This window comes from Rhinatrema bivittatum, chromosome 2 (assembly GCF_901001135.1).
Source record: "Rhinatrema bivittatum chromosome 2, aRhiBiv1.1, whole genome shotgun sequence".
Taxonomy (NCBI): domain Eukaryota; kingdom Metazoa; phylum Chordata; class Amphibia; order Gymnophiona; family Rhinatrematidae; genus Rhinatrema; species Rhinatrema bivittatum.
In genome coordinates, this window is record NC_042616.1 from 107379911 (window position 1) to 107403614 (window position 23704).

At 48.3% G+C, this 23704-nt stretch overlaps 1 protein-coding gene across 5 annotated transcripts in view; it reads right to left on the reverse strand.

Moving 5' to 3' along the window:
- The window catches only part of LARP4B (La ribonucleoprotein domain family member 4B), a 521092-nt gene that overhangs the window by 94780 nt on the left and 402608 nt on the right, over nucleotides 1–23704 (reverse strand). For all 5 annotated transcript variants that reach the window (XM_029588536.1, XM_029588537.1, XM_029588533.1 and 2 more), the window contains one exon: nucleotides 21543–21588. In XM_029588536.1, coding sequence (XP_029444396.1) covers nucleotides 21543–21588 — 46 coding nt within the window. The remainder of the gene's footprint in view (nucleotides 1–21542; nucleotides 21589–23704) is intronic.

The following is a 23704-nucleotide window of genomic DNA, read 5'->3' on the forward strand; positions in this document are numbered from 1 at the left end:
TCATGCGGCGCAGCGATGAGGCTCAAGACAAAGATCGCATTTAAACGCGCTGATGCTCCTCCTCCTTCCTGCCCCGGAAGTAAACGTTGCCGGAGCCGCGTGGGCAGGAAGGAGGTGAAGCATCAGCGCGTGCAGAAGAGGAGCAGCATTTGCGTTTATGGGCCGCCGCGAATTCCAAGTCGCAGCATCCCGAGAAGAGGAAGAGGCCCGGTAGCAGGGCCGCCGCGGCCTGAGAAGATCAGGGCCGCTGCAGAGCCCATCCTGCGGCGACCCGCGAAGAGGAGGCCCAGAGGTGAGAGAGAGGCTGAGGGTCTGTAGAGTGTGCATGTTTGAGATGAGCTGAGAGACTGTGTGTGTGGGAGTGAAGACCTGAATGTTTGCAGAGACAGCATGTGAGAGCCTCTGTGTGTGAGAGAGAGCGAGCATGTGCCAGTGAGAGCCTGTGTGTATGAATGATTGTATGAGAGAGAGAGCATGTGCCAGTGAGAGCCTGTGTGTGTATGAATGATTGTATGAGAGAGAGCATGTGCCAGTGAGAGCCTATGTGTATGAATGATTGTATGAGAGAGAACATGTGCCAGTGAGAGCCTGTGTGTATGAATGATTGTATGAGAGAGAGCATGTGCCAGTGAGAGCCTGTGTGTGTGTGTGAGAAAGAGAAATGCATGTGAGAATGAGAACCTGACTGTGTGTTTGAGGGAAGAAGATGGAGAGAAAAGAAACAGAAAAAAAGACAATATAAAAGGATTTGGCAAAAAAATAAGAAAGGGAAGGTGGGAAAAAAAAAAGCCTGTGACGAACCAATTAGAAAACTAAGATCAGACAGCAAAGCCAAAAAAAAAAAAAAAATTACTTTTTAGTGATTGGCACATGTAATCTTTGGGAATGTGCAAGAATAGCACTTTCTCTACGGATCTCACAATGACGAGATCAGCATGGAGAAAGTGGAAGCCCACGGGGCCTGCACAGAGGCGGCAGTGGAATGGGCTTCAGTGTTAGTAGCAGCAATCGGCACCTCCCCAATAGCCATGTGGCAGCAGTGACAGTGGCAGCAGAGGAATGAGAGAGGTTCCGAGATTGCTGGCAAAAGAGAAGGGGGTCTGCCTTTAGTGTGTGCATGTCTATGAATGGGACTCTGCCTGGGGGTGTATGTGTGTGAATGCATGGGTGCCTGCCTGGGGGGTCTGTGTGTGTGAGAATGAATGTGTGCATGCCTGGGGGATGGTGAGGGAGTGGTGTGAAAATGAATGGGAGCCAATAAAAGAAACCGACTGACAGATGAAGTTTGTAACGCTTGCTTGGACTTGAAGTGTACGAAATACCAACCTTCAATTGAAGATTTAGCCAATGAAATTCAGCAACAAAAAAGTCACTAAGCAGGTAAGGTAAAGAATTATTTGTTTTTGCTTTATTAATAAATACAGTACATATTAAAATTATAACTTTTTGTTATTGATTAGAGCTACAAATATCACAAAATTATGGATTTTTCTAGAAGTGACACACCACCTGAGTTATGCTCGGTTTTTTTATGAATTTTGACACACTGAGCTCAAAAGGTTGGCCATCACTGCCCTAGGAAGAGTGCATTACAATAGTCCAATTTGGAAGAGATAGTGGCTTGGAGCACTGTGCGGAAGTCTTGGGTGTACAATAATGGTTTAAGCTTTTTTAGGACATTGAGTTTGTAGACGCCTTCTTTAAGTATGGAGTTAACTTAGTTCTTCATGCTTAGATGTTGATCAAGGAGAACTCCAAGGTACCTTACAAAGGGTTGGGCTGTGGTAATGTTAAGCTTAGGGTCACTAGACAAGAGGGGGGAGGGGGGAGAGTGGGGGGAAGATTAGTAGGAGTTCAGTTTTGTTGGTATTGAGTGCAAGGTGGAAGTTGGTGAGTAGAGAGTTGATAGATACTAAGCAGTTTTCCCAGTGCTTCACAGCATCGGAGATGGTGTTGTGAATAGGTATGATGATCTGGACATCATCTGCATAAAGAAAGAACTTAAGTTTGAGTTCAGAGAGAAGTTGGCAAAGTGGGGTGAGGTAGATGTTGAAGAGGGTGGATGAAAGTGAAGAACCTTGTAGGACTCCTTGTTGTAGGGGATGGGGGGCGGATGTGGCATTACCAATTTTAACCGAGAACTTTCTATTCAAGAGGTAGGATTTGAACCAAGCAAGGGCTAGGCTATCCTTAATCAACTAAGCCTGATGCTTTTCTTCCAGTTGAAACTATCATAGAGCAAATTATTCTTTTTCAGAACCCCAGGCCCGAGTCTTCCAGATTTCTATAAACACTGGCTTATATAGAGGAGGACATATAAGGGAGGTGTTCTTTGTTATCTTTTGATTAATATTCTATCTATTTTTGTCTATTTACCTGTATTGATTTATGTAGCGCTTGTGATACTGTATTCAATGTTGATATTACTTTGCTGATTTATTATCCATATATTTAACTTAATTTAGTAAACTAAGTTTTGCTTTACCAGATTGTGTGTAGTGTTCTATGACATAATATAAAATATACCTCCACACTGCCACCACACACATGACTTATGAGGAGAGGCTAAAGGATCTGAATATGTATACCCTGGAAGAGAGGAGGTGCAGGGGAGGATATGATACAGACTTTCAAATACCTGAAAGGTTTTAAATAATGCACTATCTTCAAACCTTTTCTGTTGGAAATCAATAGAACTAGGGGTCATGAAATGAAACTCTAAGGAGGACAACTCAAAACCAATGTCAGGAAATATTTCTTCATGGAAAGGGAGGTGAATGCCTGGAATTCCCTTCTGGAGGAGGTGGTGAAGGAATTCAAAGAGGCATGGGATAAACTCTGTGGATTTCCTAAAGGCTAGAGGATGGAAATAAAGAAAAAGAGTACGTGGGGGTAACTGGGTTATCTTGCTGGTGTGGCAACTGCTACCCTTAACAAATAAGCCTTGATAATGTTAATGCAACTCCATCATTACTCTCTGCTTCAATGGCAGTAGGAAATGGGAACTGGATTCAGACAGCAACCAATGAGGACCCCAACCTTTATGGTTTGGGGAAACAAATAATCATGGGGGTAACTTGCTGATGTGGCTTTTACTGTCCTTAATCAACTAAGTCTGATACTTTTCGTGCAGTTCCATCATTTCTCTCTACTTCCACGACAAGGGTTAAGGGAAATTGGATTCAAACAGCATCCGAGGGCTCGGACATTTATGGTCTAGGAAACTGATAGCATGAGGATAACCTGCACAGTGCAGCAGATACTGGTATAAGCATACGCTTGCTGAGCAGACTGGGTGAATCTTTTGGTCCTTTTCTGCCATCATTTCTATGTTTCTAAGATGGGGCTGCACCATGACCAGATACACAGGCAATGTATTTTATAAAATAAGCTGTCCTTAAAAAAATGATTCTGAGGTAGAGAAGCAAATCATGGTAGAACTGGAAGATGTATTAGAACAAATTGATAAGCCTAACAGCAGCAAATCACCAGGACCAGATGATTTTCACCCCCAGAGTTATGAAAGAACTCAAAACTAAAACTGCAAACATAGAAATTTGGAATCTATCACTAAAATTTGGTGCTGTACCTGAAGATTGAAAGGTAGTAAATCTAACACTTGTTTTTAAAAAGGGCCCCAGGGTTGATCTGGGAAACTACAGAATGATAAATTTAATGTTGGTACAAAGCAAATTGGTGGAAGATACTATTAAAAGCAAAATCACTGAACATATAGACAGACATACATTAATGAGGGAAGAGCCAACATGGATATAGCAAAGGCAAGCTATGCCTTACCAATCTATTAGAATGTTTTGAAGGTGTAAACAAACATGGATGGTGGAATAGGTAAATAGGGGACAGTTATTCACCTTTTCAAATACTAAAATAAAAGGACATTCCACAAAACTTACCACCAGCAGATTTAAAACAAATCGTAGAAAGTACTTTTTCACTAAGCACACTATCAAGCTTTGGAATCTGTTGCCAGAGGATATGATCAAGGCAACAAGCATTGTTGAGATTACTTACCTGATAATCTCCTTTTCCTTAGTGCATGCAGATGGATTCAAAACAAGTGGGTATAGTGTGCTCGTGCTAGCAGTTGGAGACGGATCTGACGTCAGCACGGGTACATATACCCCCGCAGGAAGTGCAGCAAGTCAGTAATCTTCCTTGCAAAAGCTGTAGCTGACCGATCGATTAAATGAACAGGATTACCCTGACCGATTGATAGTAGCTGGAGACCGCCAGTGTTCTCAACCGGAAGGCGTCGACACCCGGCAGGGTGAATGCCCTATTATAAGAAAAACATGGGCTACCGTGAGTCGGTGAATCCCCATGTATATCGGCAGCTGGGCGGGATGCTGAGTCCATCTGCATACACTAAGGAAAAGGAGATTATCAGGTAAGTAATCTCAACATTTCCTAGCGTGTAGCAGATGGACTCAAAACAAGTGGGATGTACAAAAGCTACTACCGGACTGGGCGGGAGGCTGCCCGAGGTCCGTTCAGGATTGCCCTCGCAAATGCTGTGTCCTCCCTGGCCTGGACGTCCAGACGGTAGAATCTGGAGAAGGTATGGAGGGAGGACCACGTCGCCGCTTTACATATCTCTGCAGGCGACAGCATCCTAGTTTCTGCCCAAGAGGCTACTTGCGCTCTGGTAGAGAGAGCCTTGACCCGTAGAGGCGCTGGTTTCCCTGTTTCTACGTAGGCTGCCTTGATAACTTCTTCGATCCAGCGGGCGATGGTTGCCCGTGAGGCCACTTCCCCTTGCTTCTTCCCGCTGTGAAGGACGAACAGGTGGTCCATCTTTCGTACTGCTTCTGACTTTTCCAGGTATCTGGACAGTAGCCTGCCGATGTCGAGATGGCGTAGTATTCGACCTTCTTCCGACGTCTTCAAACCTTCCGTGGTAGGCAAGGATATGGTTTGGTTGAGGTGGAAGTGTGAGACTACTTTGGGTAAGAAGGAAGGAACCGTGCGAAGATGGATGGCCTCTGGAGTGATTCGGAGAAATGGATCACGGCAGGACCGCGCTTGTAGCTCTGAGATGCGGCGTGCTGAGCATACGGCCAGCAGGAACACCATCTTCAAGGTTAGCAAATGGAGGGACAGGCCTCAAAGTGGTCTAAAGACGTGTCCTGCTAGAAATTCCAACACTAGGTTGAGGTTCCATAGGGGTACTGGCCACTTCAGTGGCGGGCGAATGTGTTTGACTCCTTTCAGGAAACGTGAAACGTCTGGGTGCGTGGCGATGCTGTTGCCGTCACTCCGGGGACCGTAGCAGGATAGCGCTGCTACTTGGACCTTGATGGAATTGAGGGACAGACCCTTCTGAAGTCCATCTTGTAGGAAATCCAAAATGATACGGATCTTCGCAGCATGTGGATTGGTGCCGTGAGTTTCGCACCAGGCTTCAAATACCCTCCAGATCCTTATATATGTTAGTGATGTGGAGAACTTGCGTGCTCGGAGGAGTGTATCTATTACCGGCCCCGAGTATCCTCTTTTCTTCAGTCTAGCCCTCTCAATGGCCAGACCGTAAGAGAGAATAGAGCTGGATCCTCATGGAGGATGGGACCTTGCCGCAGCAGGTCCCTGTGTGGAGGCAGTGGCAGTGGATTCCCTGCCAGTAATCTTCTCATGTCTGCGTACCAGGGTCTTCTTGGCCAGTCCGGGGCCACTAGAAGCACTAGGCCTCTGTGCCGCTGAATCTTGTGTACGATGGCACCCAGCATGGGCCATGGAGGAAAGGCATATAGCAGGATCCCCTGAGGCCATGGCTGTACCAGGGCATCGATCCCCTGGGATAGCGGATCCCGCCTGCGGCTGAAATATCTGGGTACTTGAGCGTTGGACCTGTCTGCTAGTAGGTCCATGCCCGGCGTCCCCCACTGATCCACAATCATCTGGAAAGCCGTGGGCAACAGCTGCCATTCCCCTGGATTTAGGCTTTCTCTGCTGAGGAAGTCTGCCGTGGTGTTGTCCTTCCCGGCGATGTGAATGGTGGAGATGTCCTGGAGATTTGCTTCCGCTCAAGTCATCAGGAGGGCTATTTCTAGGGATACCTGTTGGCTTCTGGTTCCGCCCTGTCGGTTGATGTATGCCACCGTGGTGGCGTTGTCTGACATCACTCTGACCGCTCTGTAGCGAAGTCTGTGGGCAAATCGCAGGCACGCTAGCCTGACTACCCGTGCCTCTAGTCGGTTGATGTTCTACCCCGACTCTTCTCTGTTCCACCGCCCTTGGGCGGTGAGTTCTTCGCAATGTGCTCCCCATCCGTTCAGGCTGGCATCTGTAGTGAGCAAGATCCAGGTTGGGGAGGACATTCTTGACCCCCGGCTCATGTGGCCGGGCTGCAACCACCACCGTATCTGATTCCGCACTCTGGCTGGTAGAGGTAAGTATACGGTGTAGTTCCATGATCGTTGGCTCCACCGAGATAGGAGGGCGCGTTGTAATGGTCTCATCTCCAGAGTGGATGCCATAAGGCCGAGGACCTGTAAGTGATCCCAAGCTGTGGGCCTGGTGGCGTTCAGCAGGGCCTGCAGACGATTCCGGAGCTTTTGCTCTCCTCTTGGCGGTCAGACTGACCTGGTCTTCCTGGGTGTCGAATCGGACTCCTAGGTATTCCAGCGACTGAGAAGGCTGTAGGGAACTCTTGTTCAGGTTTACTACCCATCCTAGGCTTTCCAGAAGAGATATAACTCTGTTGGTTGCCTGGTGGCTCTCCTCCGAGGACTTTGCCCTGATCAGCCAATCGTCCAGGTAGGGATGGACGAGAATTCCTTCCTTCCTGAGTGACGCCGCCACTACTACTATGACCTTGGTAAAGGTTCGCGGCGCGGTGGCTAACCCGAAGGGTAAAGCTCGGAACTGGAAGTGTTGATTCAGGGCTTGGAAGTGTAAATAGCGCTGGTGATCCCGATGAATTGGGATATGCAAGTAGGCTTCCGACAGATCTAGGGATGTGAGAAACTCCCCTGGCTGTACTGAATTTTTGACAGACTGCAGAGTTTCCATGCAAAAGCTGGGGACCCGTAGGTGTCGGTTGACCGGCTTGAGGTCCAGGACGGGCCTGAAAGTGCCCTCCTTCTTGGGCACTATGAAATAAATGGAATAATGCCCAGAATGTATCTCCCCTGCAGGCACTGGGATTATGGCTTTTAGGGACAGGAGCCTCTGCAAGGTAACTTCTAGTGCCGTCCTCTTGAGGGGTGAACAAGGAGATTCCACAAACTTGTCCAGTGGGAGCTGAAGAAAGTCCAGGTAGTACCCTTCTCGGATGATGGCGAGGACCCACTGGTCCGAGGTAATCCGACCCACCTGCGGTAGAAGAGGGTTAGCCTGCCCCCTATGGCTGCTACCCCCGGATGGGTCGGCTGATTGTCATTGTGGGGTGCGGCCGGGACCCGAACCAGAGCCAGTTCCCCTCTTGTTGCGCTTAGTCCGAAAGGACTGGTTCCTGGCCTGTGGACGGGGTGCTTGGTAGCAAGTCCTGTACGGGTTGAAGTGCTGCGAGTTTCTATCTCTGGATGGTCTAGGAAAAGGGCGCTGGCTCCTCCTTGGCCTGTCTTCTGGTAGACGGGGTAATGGAGAAGCGCCCCATTTATTGGCCAGTTTCTCGAGGTTGCTGCTGAACAGGAGGGATCCCTTAAAGGGCATTCTCGTGAGATGTGTCTTGGAAGAGGAGTCGGCCGACCAATTACGTAGCCAGAGCTGCCTCCTGGCTGCCACTGCGGATGATACTCCCTTGACTGCCGTACGGACTAGATCGGAGGCTGCGTCAGTGAGAAACGAGAGAGCTGATTCCATCTCTTCTCCCGGGGTGTTGTTCCTGGCCTGTGATAAACAGGAACGCGTCACCACGGTGCAGCAGGTCGCAATTCATAGGGACATGGCTGCTACCTCAAAGGCTTGTTTCAAAATGGCGTCCATGTGCCGGTCATGTGTATCCTTGAGGGCCGTCCCCCCTTCCACCGGAATGGTGCTGCGCTTCACAATTGCGCTTACTATGGCGTCTACCTGAGGGCACGCCAGCATTTCCTTAGCTGCCGGGTCTAAGGGGTATATGCCAGCCAAGGCCCGACCCCCTTTGAATGAGGCCTCCGGCACATTCCATTCCAGATCGATTAGCTGCTGTGCTGCTTGTAGGAGGGGAAAATGGTGAGTCATTTGACGCAGGCTCTCTAACAGGGGGTTCATTCTCGGTTCCCCCTGGGTGTCATGGCCCAGAAGAGCCAGTTCCGACAGGCATTGAGAGATTGGACCTGGAAGATCCTCTTTCAGAAAGAAGCGCCTCATGGTTCGATATGGTTCAATCCCCGAGGGAAATTCTCCCTCCTCGGGGGGGCTCTTCGTCTTCCTCAGGGCAATCTGAATCCCCATAAGTGGGGCTTCCGGGTGGCGAGCAGCCGTGCCTAGGCCTTGAGGGTCCAGGGGCCGGGTCATCCGGTACATATGGACCTGTTCGGGGCGCAGCCTGCATTGTGACAAAGGCGTGAATCCCCTTAAATAATTCCACCCAGGAAAGCGAGGCCGAATCTGGCCTTAGGGGCACCAGGTCTCTCGGGTTCCCTGGCAGCTCCCCGCTGCCTGCTAGGTCCGGGGTGTTCCCTGAGGAACTGGCAAGTACGCTGGGTTGCGACCGGTCCTGGCCTGGAGCTCCCAGGGCCTCTTCACATTGGGCCCATAGGGAGTCTGCTTCCTCGCACTGTGTGGCTCTGAGGTTGCATGCAGAGCAGAGGCTTATGCCTGATTCTGGAGGTGCCGGCTCCGCTGACGCATGGGCTCTCTTACGCTCCATCTCGTCTATTAACCCAGCTATAGAGTCTGCGCTTTGCAATATGCGCGAAAGATGTGCGCCTATTCACGGGCGCCTATCAACGGGCGCCTATTATGAACGAGCGCCTATCTACGGGCGCTTAGCAACTTGTGCGTATCAACGCGCGCCTATCAGCGTGAGTCTCTCAACATGCGCTTAGCAACTGGCGCCTAACAGTATGCGCTTAGCGACGGGCACCTAACAGTATGCGCTTAGCGGCGGGTGCCTAACAGTATGTGTGCTTATTGCGAACCAGGACAGAAGGCGTCGACGAGCAGACAGACAAAATGGTGACCCCCTTGGCGGGTTGCCACGTAGGCAGACTCTGCTACTCCTCAGTTCCTCGGAGACCAACAAGAAAATGTATGCCTTACCTTGTCTTCGGCGCTTCCCGGCTGCAACCCGGGCGGTCTCCGGCTGCGGGGTGAGAGGGTGATTACCTTCACCGCTGCGCTCGAGGAGGTGCACCCGCTGCCTCTAGGCCGCGCCCGAACTCGTCTCGCTCGGGGGCCAAGCCGCGCCCCAGCCCTTCTCACTCGGGGGGGCTAGGTCCCTGCCGTGAACCGGCCACCGGACCGAGGCACTCACCTCCGAGGGACCATGGAAATCACCTCTGGAAACTCAACTGGGGGAGTGACCGAATGGTATCACTGCAGGAGTGCGGGGCTCGTCTTCAGGTAGGTTTCTTCTAAGAATTTAGTCGTCAGCATTTGGAAAAACGCTCAGCGAGCGTGGGTAGCTCCAAACTGCTTTGGAGACGGAAATTACTGAATTGCTGCACTTCCTGCGGGGGTATATGTACCCGTGCTGACGTCAGATCCGTCTCCAACTGCTAGCACGAGCACACTATACCCACTTGTTTTGAGTCCATCTGCTACACGCTAGGAAAAGTAGGGTTTAAAAGAGATTTGGAAAAATTCCTTAAGGAAGAGTCCAAAACCATTATTTGCAAGAAATACTAGAAGAGAGCTACTGTAAACCTTGGGAGTAAGTAACAAAAAATGCATCTATATTTTGGGATCTGCAGTTAGAATTTCATTTGTTGGCAAAAAGGAAGTGGAACCATGGAGTGGGAGGAGGGGCATGGGGGGAATGGATCCAGTGCTGAGTGTGACCTCTGTGAGGGGGGGGGGGGCAGGGCTAGAGCCAGGGCCAAACTCCTCCTCCCACATACACACAAAATACATGAACACTCTTCACATTCTTCCCTCTTCTTATCCCAGTGATCCTCCAGCCCCAGCTCCCACTAGTGCTTAATCCTCAGTCATTCTTCACTCACTGGATTAGGGGACAGAGTGGCTATTCTCTGTAACATCTACTCCAGGCTCACCCCTCCCCTCCTTTTTCTTGCAGGAAGGGGCTAGAGCAGAATATTCCTGCTCTTGTGCCTTAGATCTGAAAAGAACTTGACTCCATCTGGGCAGTTGCCCCACAAATTTGACACCATTAACCACGAAATACTGTTAAATAGATTAAGAGAAATTGGCTTACATGACATCACGATCAAATGGTTCAACTCATACCTATCAGGCAGATCCTACAAAGTAAGATTAAACTCAACAGAATCCAAAAAATTCCCCTTCCACACGGTGTCCCGCAAGGTTTATCCCTTTCATCCACCCTCTTTAACACATACATGCTGCCCCTCTGTAAATTTCTGTCTGGATTAGGCTTATCCTTTTACATCTATGCGGATGACATTCAAATTCTGCTCCCCCTAAAAAGTACACCCTAAAACTCTGGGAGACTAATCTATCAGAAATAACACAGCTACTCTCACATATGTCTCTTTCACTCAACCATAATAAAACTGAAATTTTATATATAACAAACAAAACCACTACAGCTCTTAGCCAAGAGTGCACAGTATCCCATATGAAGAATCAAAAAGTCTCTACAGTAAAAGATCTAGGCATCATCCTAGATAGCGAACTAAGCTTTAAAAAACCACATTAACACAGTAATAAAAGATGGATACTTCAAACTCCAGGTCCTAAAAAAACTCAAACCGCTTCTTTATACCCAAGACTATCACAGTTCTTCAGGCACTACTTTTCTCAAAGCTTGATTACTGCAACGCCCTGCTCCTGGGCCTCCCGGCTGCCACCCTCAGACCAACGCAGCTGTTACAGAACGCAGCAGCAAAATCACTCACAAACAGCGAAAGATCAGATCATATTACACCGATCCTCAAAGACCTACACTAGCTACCCATCCCATTTAGAATCCAATACAAAGCTCTAACTCTCATTAACAAAACACTCAACAACCACAAGATTGACTGGCTGAATGCATCCCTACACTTTTACATCCCCCAAAGGAACCTCCGCTCCACTAATACTGGGCTGCTTCCAATCCCCTCTCCGAAAGTGGCGCACCTGATTACAGTAAGAGAGCAAGCACTTTCAGTGACAGGCCCTGCTCTTTGGAACAACCTACCAATACATCTAAGAATGGAACCCATGTCTCAAACATTCAAAAAAACCCTGAAGACATGGCTTTTTCAAAAAGTCTTTTCAGCAAGGAATACGCAAGAGATTGATATGCATGCTCTTTGCCTCAATTGGATGCAAATCTATCTCATGCATATTCAATAGGAATATCCTGAAAACCTGGCCTGTTTGTGGCCCTTTAGGGCTGGGAGTGAATACCATTGATTTAAGTGCTCCCTGTAGATATGCAACTGTGTATCAACCTTGTCCCCACCCAGTTTGTTCATGTCCTTGTTTTTTGGGAACATAGTTAAACTCTTCTTGAACCCTGCTATGCTGTTTGCTGTAGCTACATTCTGCAAGCAGCAGATTCCACAGGTTGGCTGTCCGCTAACTAAATAAATAAGCAAGTTTGCTTACCGTAAATAGCAGGATGAATTAGCCATGCTGTCATGGGATCTGTCAATCAGGTCCAGGAGGCGGAGCTTGTCAAAGCAGAGAACAGAGCTTTGCTCTCTGTGGCTGCGCGTGTGTTCCCACGCAGGAAAGTAACTGAATTCTCCTCAGTCTGTGATTAAGCCTTAGTGTAGTCGAAGACTTATTGACTGCCAGGGAGGAGGGTGGGTCAGCATGGCTAATTCATCCTGCTATCTACGGAAACACTGTTTACGGTAAGCAAACTTGCTTTTTTCCCGTCGATAGCAGGGCTGAATTAGCCATGATGTCATGGGAGTCCCAAGCTCCCGATCACATTGTTTTGATATATATGTCTGTACGTGATCTTTGACAGTGTGGCAGTCACCGTGGACAGGAGGATAGAGATTGCAGGATTGCTTGCCCTATCTTCGCATTCGTGGCTGCTTGTTGATCAAGGCAGTAGTGAGATGTGAAGGTATGGAGCGATGACCATGTAGCTGCCTTACAAATGTCTATGGGTTGTACATTCTTAAGGTGTGCCAAGGAGGCCACCACTGCTCTGACTTTGTGAGCTCTAGGATGACAGTGTAGCTGTAAATTCTGTTTATTGTAACAGAATTTGATGCACTGTGCTATCCAGCTAGATATAGTGCGTTTAGCTACTGGTAGTCCAGGTGCCTTTGGGTCAAAAGAGACAAAGAGCTGAGAAACACGGGAGTCCGAGTTTGTCCTTTCTTTGTAGTATGCTAAAGCTCTTTTGCAATCTAGTGTGTTCAAGTAATTTTTCCCTATCATTTGCATGAGGTTTAGGGAAAAAGGTGGGTAATTCCCTGATCTGATTGAGGTGGAATTGGGAAACCACTTTTGGTAGGAAGGATGGGTGAGTTCGGAGAACTACCTTTTGGTGATGAAATTGTAAATATGGAGAATAATGGACCAAGGCCTGCAATTCACTAACTCTTCGTGCTGATGTCACTGCAACCAAGAATACCACTTTCCATATGAGGTATTTAATATGTGCCGAGTACATGGGTTCAAATGGGGAAAACATGAGCTGTTCCAGAACTATGTTGAGGTTCCATGGAACTGGAGGCTTAGAGATCGGAGGACAAATGTGAGTTAGTCCCTTGATGAAATGAGATAGTAAGGGGTGATTGGATATAGGAATATTGTTAACTGGTCTATGATATGCCCCTATGGCACTGAGATGAACTCTGATGGATGATGTTGCTAGACCAGCTGTTTTTAGTGTATGAAGATAATCAATGAGCAATTCAGGTGAGCAGTCCAATGGTGGTACACCTTTGGAAGTGCACCATTTATAGCTGTAATTTTTCCTTGTGGAGAGTTTCCTGGATTCTAACAAGATGAATTGTGCCGAGGTGGAGACTCCCTGTTCTGTTAGAAGGAGCCTCTCAATCTCCACGCTGTCAAGTGGAGAGATGAGTGTAGTGGGTGTTGAAACGTCCCTTGATCTTGGTTGGCGCTGGGCACACAGGTGGTGTCGGCGCCGTGCGCGCAGATGTAGATGGCGCCGTGCACTTACAGTTTCCTTTAGTTGTGTGCTCAGACGTCTTCGGCACCTTGCGCACCAATGTCTTCGGCGCCCTTCGCGCAGGAATCTTCTGCGCCATGCGCACAGGGTCCTTCAGCGCCATGCGCATAGAAATGTTGTGCGCCGATACTTCTTCAGGCGCTGAAGTGTTATGCGCCGATCCTTTTGTGTGCGCATAAGGCACCTTAGGCGCAGAAGTTTTAGGCGCCGAGATTTTTGGCGCCAAAGTGTCCTGCGCCGGTGATTCTGGCTCTTTGGATTTTTGAAAATCTGACGGCCTTTGTAGCTTGCCACCTCCTTACCTCCAAGATTGGAGGACTGAGGATCCCACGATGATGCCTTCTTTTTTGAGGGAGCCGATAAAATCACAGGGCCAGGCAACGTATGAGCCTCTGATGGCTCCGGTGAGGCAAAATGTTCCTGAAGCCTGTAGGCCCTTTGCTTCAGTGCTCTGGATGACATCCTTGAGCAAAATTCACAATCTTCCTGATTGTGATCTGGTCCTAGGCATCGGTAACATTGGTCATGGCCATCCGTGACCGACATTACCTTGCCGCAATTACAGGGCTTAAACCCCGATTTTGACATGTTTTGTGCTATTAATGCTGAGGAGAAGAATAGCTCCGCGTGCGATCCCGCACGCGGAAAGAACAGACTGAGGAGATTCCGTTACTTTCCTGCGTGGGAACACATGCGCAGCCGCAGAGAGCAAAGCTCTGATCTCTGCTTTGACAAGCTCCGCCTCCCGGACCTGATTGACAGATCCCATGACAGCATGGCTAATTCAGCCCTGCTATCGACAGGAAAATTTTCTTGCATTCATCTTGAAACTTAACATTTCATTGGATGTACTCTGTCATTATATTTTTGGACAGGATAAACAACCAGTTGCTTGTGGTTTGTTCTTTTCCACTCATGATCTTGTAGATCTCTGTCATGTTTCCCCTCTCCCTCCCCATCCCAGTCTGCTCTTTTCCAAGCTAAAAAAGCCTTAACTTTTTTCAGCCTCTTTATATGACAGATAAACACTGAAATACTAGCACTGTAAAGGATCTGAAATGTGGTAAAAACTCTCAGATGAGACTCCCCTCTAATTCTTGAGCCAGCAAGATTCTGTCAGGAGTAGGGAGATGGAAATGGAAAAATGGGGGAGATACACCTCCCTACTACAAAAATGGAGAAATTACTTACCTGATAATTTCGTTTTCCTTAGTCTAGACAGATGGACTCAGGACCAATGGGTATAGTGTACTGTTAGCAGTTGGAGACGGATCAATCTGACGTCAGCCCCTAGTACATATACCCCTGCAGGAAGTGCAGATCCTCAGTATTCTTCCTTGCAAAGCATTGTGGATATATGTTTGACTGACTGATTGATTAATTTATAACTTGAATAACTTTATAACTTTATAACTTAGTTAACGTTAAAACTTGATTAACCTGATTAATAGATTGGTTGGTGAGCTATAGCTGGAGACCGCCAGAGAGCTCAATCTGAAGCGTCGACACCCGGTAGGGTGGATATCCTGGGTAAATGAAAATCTGGCTTACCCTTGAGTCATGTATGTGTCCGGCAGCCAAGGGCGGGATACTGAGTCCATCTGTCTACACTAAGGAAAACAAAATTATCAGGTAAGTAATTTCTCCATTTCCTAGCTTGTAGCAGATGGACTCAGGACCAATGGGATGTATAAAAGCTACTCCCGAACAGGGTGGGAGGCTGCCTGTGACCCACTCAGTATTGCCCTTGCAAATGCCGAATCCTCCCAAGCTTGAACGTCGAGATGGTAAAAGCTGGAGAAAGTATGGATGGAGGCCCATGTTGCCGCCCTGCAAATCTCGGCGGGTGACATCATTCTGGTCTCCGCCCAGGACGCTGCCTGGGCTCTGGTCGAATGGGCCTTAACCTGTAGAGGCGGGGGCTTTCCTGCTTCTACGTAGGCCACCTTGATGACTTCCTTGATCCAGCGGGCTTTCGTGGCCCACGAGGCCGCTTCCCCTTGTTTCTTCCCGCTGTGAAGGACGAAAAGGTGTTCTGTCTTTCTTACGGGTTCCGATATTTCCAGGTATCTGGATAAGAGTCTGCTGACATTGAGGTGGGGTAGGCTCTGGGCTTCTTCCGAATTCTTCAGGGCATCCGCCGATGGGAGTGAGATGGTCTGGTTAAGGTGGAAGTGAGAGACCACTTTGGGGAGGAACGAGGGAACCATGCGTAGTTGTATGGATCCCGGTGTGAACCTGAGGAACGGTTCACGGCAGGACAGTGCTTATAGTTCCGAGATGCGGCGGGCTGAGCAGACTGCCAGCAAAAATAGTCTTTAAAGTCAAGAGATGGAGAGACAGGCCTCGGAGGGGTCTGAAACTGTTTCCTGCTAGAAAGTCCAGGACGAGGTTGAGATTCCATAGAGGTACCGGCCCCTTTAGAGGTGGGCGGATGTGTTTGACTCCCTTCAGGAAGCGTGACACGTCTGGGTGAGAAGCTATGCTGTCGCCTTCGCTCCTGGAACCGTAGCACCATAAAGCTGCCACCTGTACCTTGATGGAATTGAGGGACAGGCCCTTCTGAAGCCCGTTCTGTAAGAATTCCAGGATCACTGGAACTTTGAGTGAACGTGGGTTGATGTTGTGATCATTGCACCAGGCTTCGAATACTCTCCAAATCCTTATGTACGTTAGTGAGGTGGAGAACTTGCGTGCTCGGAGGAGGGTGTCAATTACAGCCCCCGAGTATCCGTTCTTCCTCAGGCGAGCCCTCTCAATGACCAGACCGTAAGAGAGAATTGAGCTGGGTCCTCGTGGAGGATCGGTCCTTGCTGTAGTAGGTCTCTGTGAGGCGGCAGGGGAAGAGGGTTCCCTGACAGTAGTCTTCTCATGTCCGCGTACCACGGTCTTCTTGGCCAATCTGGAGCCACCAGAAGAACTAGTCCCTTGTGTAGCTGTATCTTGTGAATGATTGCGCCCAGCAAGGGCCACGGCGGGAAGGTGTATAGTAGAGTCCCTGGTGGCCAGGTCTGCACCAGGGCGTCGATTCCTTGAGACTGCGGTTCCCGTCTGTGGCTGAAGTATCTGGGTACTTGCGTGTTGGCTCTGCTTGCCAGAAGATCCATGACCGGTGTCCCCCACCGGTTCACTATTATCTGGAATGCTGTGGCCGACAGCTTCCATTCTCCGGGATCTAGGCTCTCTCTGCTGAAGTAGTCCGCCGTTATGTTGTCTTTCCCGGCGATGTGGACGGCAGAGATCTCCTGGAGATTTGCTTCCGCCCATGCCATCAGTGGGTCTATTTCTAGGGACACCTGCTGGCTTCTGGTGCCCCCTTGTCGGTTGATGTAGGCTACCGTTGTGGCGTTGTCTGACATCACCCTTACCGCTTTGTCCCGGATTCTGTGGGCGAACCGTAGACAGGCTAGTCTGACTGCCCTTGCTTCCAGGCGGTTGGTGTTCCATCCTGCCTCTTCGGTGTTCCACCGCCCTTGGGTGGTTAACTCCTCGCAGTGTGCCCCCCCCCCCCATCCTCATAGACTGGCGTCTGTGGTGAGCAGGGTCCATGACGGGGAGGATAGTCTTGATCCCCTGTTTATGTGGTTGGTCTGTAGCCACCACCGTAGCTGGGTCCGGAGCCTGCTCGGGAGTGCCAGCCGAATGGTGTAGTTCTGGGTTCGTGGGCTCCATCTTGATAGGAGAGAGTGCTGAAGGGGCCTCATGTGGGCTCTTGCCCATGGCACTACTTCCAGCGTGGATGCCATCAGCCCGAGGATTTGCAGGTAATCCAATGCTGTGGGACGAGGGTCATTCAGTAGAGTTTGCAGCCGGTTCCACAGTTTTGATCTCCTCATGAGGGTCAGGCTGACCTTGTCTTTGGTGTCGAATCGGACTCCTAGGTATTCCAGTGACTGGGATGGCTGTAGAGAACCCTTGTTTGTGTTGACCACCCATCCTAGGCTCTCTAGTAGAGTTATGACTCTGCTGGTCGCTTGGTGGCTTTCCGCTGGTGACTTCGCTCTGATCAGCCAATCGTCTAGGTAAGGGTGTACCAGGATCCCTTCCTTCCTCAATGCTGCTGCCACCACCACTATTACCTTGGTAAATGTCCGGGGAGCTGTGGTTAACCCGAAGGGAAGCGCCCGGAACTGGTAGTGGCGGTCCAGGACCTTGAAGCGTAGATATCTCTGGTGTTCCTGGTGAATTGGTATATGCAGGTAGGCTTCCGAGAGATCCAGGGAGGTGAGGAACTCTCCCAGTTGTATTGCCTTTATCACGGAGCGCAGGGTTTCCATGCGGAAGCGGGGGATCCTCCGGTGATGGTTGACCGACTTGGGAACGATAAATTAAATGGAATAATGCCCCATATTTGCTTCCTGTGGAGGTACCGGTATGATGGCCTTGAGAGCCAGAAGTCTGTTTAGCGTGGATTCCACTGCTGCCCTCTTGGTGGGGTCGCGGCAAGGAGACTCCACAAACTTGTCCGGAGGGGTTCGCAGGAAATCCAAGTAGTACCCCTCCCGAATGATGGCTAGGACCCACTTGTCCGAAGTTATCTCGACCCACCTGCGGTAGAATAGGGTTAGTCTGCCCCCTATGGCTTCTTCCTTTAGACGGGTCGTCTGAATCTCATTGTGGGGTGCGGCTGGGGCCTGAACCCGAGCCGGTTCCTCTTGTTGTGTTTGTTCCGAAAGGACTGGTTTCTGCCTGTGGAGCATGGCGCTTGATAGCTGTTCCTGCTATAAGGGTTGAAGCACTGGGATCCTCTGCCCCAGGATGATCTGGGGAAGGGCCGCTGGTTTCTCTTTGTCTTGTCTTCTGGTAAGCACGGCAATGGGGAGTCTCCCCATTTGTCTGCCAGTTTCTCCAGCTCGCTCCTGAACAGGAGGGATCCTTTGAATGGCATCCTCGTGACTCTAGCTTTGGAGGATGTGTCCGCTGACCAGTTTCGGAGCCAGAGTTGTCTCCTAGCCGCCACTGAGGACGCCACCCCTCTGGCCGCTGTGCGTACGAGGTCGGAGGCAGCATCCGTTAGAAAGGATAATGCTGGTTCCATGACTTCTCCTGGGATGTTATTCCTGGCTTGGGATAAGCAGGCACGTGTTACCACGGTGTAACAGGTCACGATTTGAAGAGCTATGGCGGTGACGTTGAAAGACTTTCAGGATGGACTCCAGGCGCCTGTCATGGGCATCCTTAAGCGCTGTCCCTCCCTCCACTGGGATGGTGGTGCGCTTAGCTACCGTACAGACCATGGCGTCCACTCTTGGGCAGGTAAAGAGGTCTTTGGTTGCCGGGTCCAGGGGGTATATGGCTGCCAGAGCTCGTCCCCCTTTGAAGGTGGACTCCGGGGTGCTCCATTCCAGGTCAATTAGCTGTTGCGCAGCTTGTAACAGCGGGAAATGGCAGGAGGTCTGGCGGAGGCCTTCCAGTAGGGGGTTCGGCTTAGGTACCCCTGAAGTGCCTGGGGCCTGGATGGCGAACTCCGAGAGGCATTGTGAGACTAAGTCCGGGAGTTCGTCCCTTGCGAAATAGCGTCTCATGGTGCGGTGAGGTTCTGTCCCCAGGGGGAGTTTTCCTTCTTCCAGGGGTTCGGCCTCCTCTTCCGATATGTCAGAGTCCTCATAAATGGGACTTCTGGATCTTGGAGGCCTTTATCTTTCTCTTGAGGGGCCTGGTGCATCAGGGTCCTCTCGTGGAGCATGTGGATGCGAAGCTTCAGTTTGCATTCGAACAAAGGTGTGGATCCCCTTGAAAAATTCCACCCATGAGAGCGACGCAGGGTCCAAGCCAAATGGCACCGGCTCTTTAGGGGTCCCCGGCTGAGGGGGTGTCCCTCTGGGATTTACAAGGTCTGGGGTGTCGCCCTAGGAGCTGGTACTCTGCCCTGGGTGCGCAAGGCCTTGGCCTGGGTCCCCCAGGGCGTCCTCACACTGGGAACATAGGGCGTCGGCCGCCTCGCTCTGTGCAGCCCTAATGTGGCATGCCGGGCAGAGATCTTGCGCTTTTAGCTCAGTTTCTGGTGGTGCCATAGTTGACTGCGCATAAATCTTAAGCGCTCCTGTGTGCCCAGGCCGCGTGTAAGATATGCGCGCGGCTGTGCGCCCAAGAATTATTTATGCGCACAGCTCGCAGTGCGCATAATCTGTGCGCCTCGCCTATGCGCGTGTAGCTTATGTGCACAAGCTATGTGCGCGTACATACGCGCAAAAGTAGATTTGTGCGCCTAAAACTAACTTTGTGCGTTCGGTTGTGCGGCGAATGGAGCGGCGAATGAAGACAAGATGGCGACGGCGAGCACACGGGCATGATGGCGACTGCCTCTGAGGGTCTCCACGTGGCAGACCCTTGGGCTAACCGGGGTCTGTCCCTGCTAGGGTGGATCAACCCGGTGGCGCTGGTCTCGTCGCTGACCTGCACTTCTCCTTGATCCTCGGAGACCGGGTAACAAATGAGGATTTCTACCTTACCTTGTCTTCGGCGCTTCCCGGCTTCGCTCCGGGCGGTCTCCGGCTGCGGGGGGAAGAGGGTAAATACCTTCACCGCCGCGCTCGAGGGTGCACCCGCTGCCTCTCAGCCACGCCCGGGAAACCGGGGGCTAGGTCCCCGCCGCGATTCGGTCGCCAGACCGAGGCTCACTCACCTCCGAGGGACCACGGAAATCACCTTGGGAATCTCAACTGGGGAAGGAACCAGAGGGTATCACCGCAGGAGAGCGGGGCTCGTCTTCCGTAAGTATCTTTTCTTCTTAAATTTGGGTTTCTTTGTAGTTTAGTTCTAACGCTCTAAAAGTGTGCAGATAGTCCCTAACTGCTTTGGAGACGGAAAATACTGAGGATCTGCATTTCCTGCAGGGGTATATGTACTAGGGGCTGACGTCAGATTGAAATCTGATCCGTCTCCAACTGCTAACAGGAGTACACTATACCCATTGGTCCTGAGTCCATCTGCTACACACTAGGAAACATGAGGTTTTTTTGTAAGGCATTAGTGGATAAGTTAGCATTCTATGATAACCTAGCATACATAGGAGTATGTAATAATGGCTTCATCAGGGTTTAAGTTATACTTGACTAGCTTTTTCTGTTTTCAATTATTTATGTCTCTTCATTTGGCTGATTATAAGATTGAAGAGCTTGTTATCCAAGCAAAATGAAAGTGCTTCCTCTAAAAGTTTTTCAACATAGAAACGGGAAAAAAAGATCCATATCTTAAATTCACTGCAACAGCAAAGGCCAGGCACACACACTATGAAGCGTATCAATTTCTGATTGGCCTAAGCCTCGGTCTATCAACTTACATTGTAAGCTCTTTGGAGAAGGGATTTATTGTATCTGAAATAATAATGTCGTAAGCCACATCTTGAGCGTTATTGGGAAACTTGGGCAAAAAACCCTTCTAATTTTAAATGTCATACATTCCTAATAATGCTTGGAAACCTTTGAATAAGGTAAGCTATGTTTTCTGAACACTGATTCACACAAGTGAAAGATACTAGTGCCTGCTCAACAATAAAGATGGACACCATGCTCAAAATTTAAGAATGCTTATCAATACAGTTCAAGTTTTAGATTCAAGTGCACTGTGAGACAAACAAGACAGCAGAAAAAGACCATATGACCCATCTATAGTCTGCTCATTCATCCAATTAATTTAGTATTATAATTCCTATCACTTCTTTAGAAATCCCCTGTATTTATCTCATGCTTTCTTGAATTCAGATACTGTTTTTGTCTCCACCACCACCATTGGGAGGCTTTTTCCTGCATTCACCTCCTTCGCTGAAAAGAAATATTTCCTAAAATTACTCCTGAGTCTACCCCCCTTTCAACCTCATCTCATGACCCATTATTCTAGAGCCTCCTTTTTGCTGAAAGAGGCTCACCTCCTCTACATGGAAACCTTTGAGATATTTGAATGTCTCTATCATATTTCCCTTATCTCACCTTTCTTCCAGGATGTACATTCTTAGATCTTTAAGTCTATCTCCATATGCTTTAGAACAAAGACCACTGACCATTTTAGCAGCCACCCTCTGGACTGACTCCATCCTGTTTATATCCTTTTTGAAGGTGTGGTCTCCAGAATTGTACACAATATTCCAAGTGGGGTGTCACTAGGGACTTATACAGGGGCAATATCAACTTTTTCAGCTGACCGTCCCTCTCCCTATGCAGCCAAGCATCTTTCTGGCTTTTACTGTCGTTTTATCCACCTGTTTGGCCATACATTATTATACATGTTTCTGATTACTTGTTTTGCCTATGTCTAAACATGGTAAATAAATTCAGTCAAAGTTATGCCTACAGAAAATTGTCAAACTCACCGTAAATTTCTCTTCCCTTTTCTTTCTATATCCGTATGAATTTTTCCTAGGGACAGAAAAGTTTAAAAATGTAAAGTGAATCCGGCAATCATGGTACCTAAATTCAACCACTGGGTGGTTCTAAAGCATCCCCTTGTCCCAGCTAGCCAGCCATGGAGCAAAGACCTGAATTTGGAATGAAACCTAGGATCCTGATCCCCTGGGCTAGCCCTTGTCAATAAATGTACAATGAAAATGATCATTTACTAGAAATACTAGGACAGGACTCAAAGTATAGTATGTATTTTATTTTATATGATCAACTCAATTATTTATCTTTACAGCAAACACATTTACAGTTATTCTTGGTTATGAGGAAACACATGCAGCACAGTAAAAGTTTCATAATTATTTTAGGACTCAAAATCTAGGATAACATTCCTTTATGACAAAATAGTTGAGTGTCAAGACTATCATGCTCTGTCAAGATGTTACTACTGAAAACCTTTATATACACAATTATAAATGCAATCAAATGTAGTCCCAAAATGCAGACACAAACTTTCTCCAATAGTATGACTTGGCAACAATTTCCATAGCATATGTTATTTCTTTCTGAATATACAATTAACTGAATTTCACCTTTTGCATGTGAATTAACGTGTAATTTGTGAAGACTTCATTTATTTTTAATTTGTGTGTGAGGGAGGGGATGGCAGTAGAGGAACAGAGTAGGATGAAGCTAAACAAAAGGTTAAGATTCAAATGCACACTGTCTCAGAACTTCTCTTTAAAATACTCCCTCAAAATTGTTCAATGACTCATTCTTGGGCTACAAATTCAAGACACTTCTTTACTGAGTTCATAAGGTGGCAGAAGCAACCCTTCTACATTTACATTAAATGCATCCTAACAGTATGCAAACACTGGTAATCAAAAAAGTGTTAAAATAAAGCCAAGATAATGATCCACTTATTTTGTTGAAATTTAAATATATCAATTGTACTCCATCATAACAAATTTACCTAGGAGTAGAGGAGTGAAGGTGTAGCCTAGTGGTTAGAGCAGCAGGCTGTGAACCAGGGAAGCCAGAGTTCAAATTCCACTGCTGCTTCTTGGGGGGCATTTACTAAGCATCTTTTTTAATGGACATAAAAATGGGAGAACGACTTTAGTAAAACCTTCTAGGGACAAAGATAACTACAGTACCTGAAAGGTGGGATTATAAATTAAATACATTTTCCAACCCCAACTTCTCTTGTTCTGCCTATGAATCCATGCATGCTCTCATCAAATACACATCCCAACCCTAGATTCATAAAATTCCACCCCTTTTCCTCACTTTATAATCACATACCCCCAGATGATATGCCTGGGCAAGATCTCTTGCTGACTAGGCTGGAGGAATGTGGTCTACTACCTGAAGCTTGAGCATATCGGATCCACACTGTGCCACAAACCCACACAGCAAAGTCATAGAATAAATCTTGTACGGCAAGACTATTTGACAAAGTCCTTCAGCCAAGAACCTAGCCAGTAGCACAAAACTCTCTACCATAATATCTCTCTCTCTCTATATATATATATATATATGAGCTATAATAAGTTTCAGGCTCTGGGGCAGCAGAAGTAGTACCTGCAGACTCCAACTACCCAGAAATCAAAAGGGTTAATGCTGGCAGTTTGATAGTGGTGACTGGCTACTGTCCAGCAAGGCTATGGGGAACTAGATGGCTCAATGTTTGGGTAATAGTCTTGCTAGTTTTGGCCACTGTTTAGCTAGAAGGTAAAAAAACCAACAACAAACCCCCCCCCCCCCCCCCACCAATATCCACTTGTTTGCAAGTACAAAAATCTGCAATACAGAAGACATTCTGGAAGGGGTGAAAATAATGAAAGGGGTCATGACAAACAGGAAGAACAGTCAAGAGTTTGGAAAAGAAGCTTCATTGCTAAAGAATGTGAAAATCATACATTTGAAATGCAAAATTTCATTAGCCACATATCAATTAGAAAAACAGGAACTGGAAACTGGCAAACAAAGATCTAAGTGTACTAATTTTAGATCACTTCAACCCATAAAAATACTAATTTCATCGTACCCCTTATCACTCCCTTCACCCCCACCTTTTGCCAACCTCCCTCTCTTACAAAGCCCAGCCTGCATCAGTTTTAATCTTCAT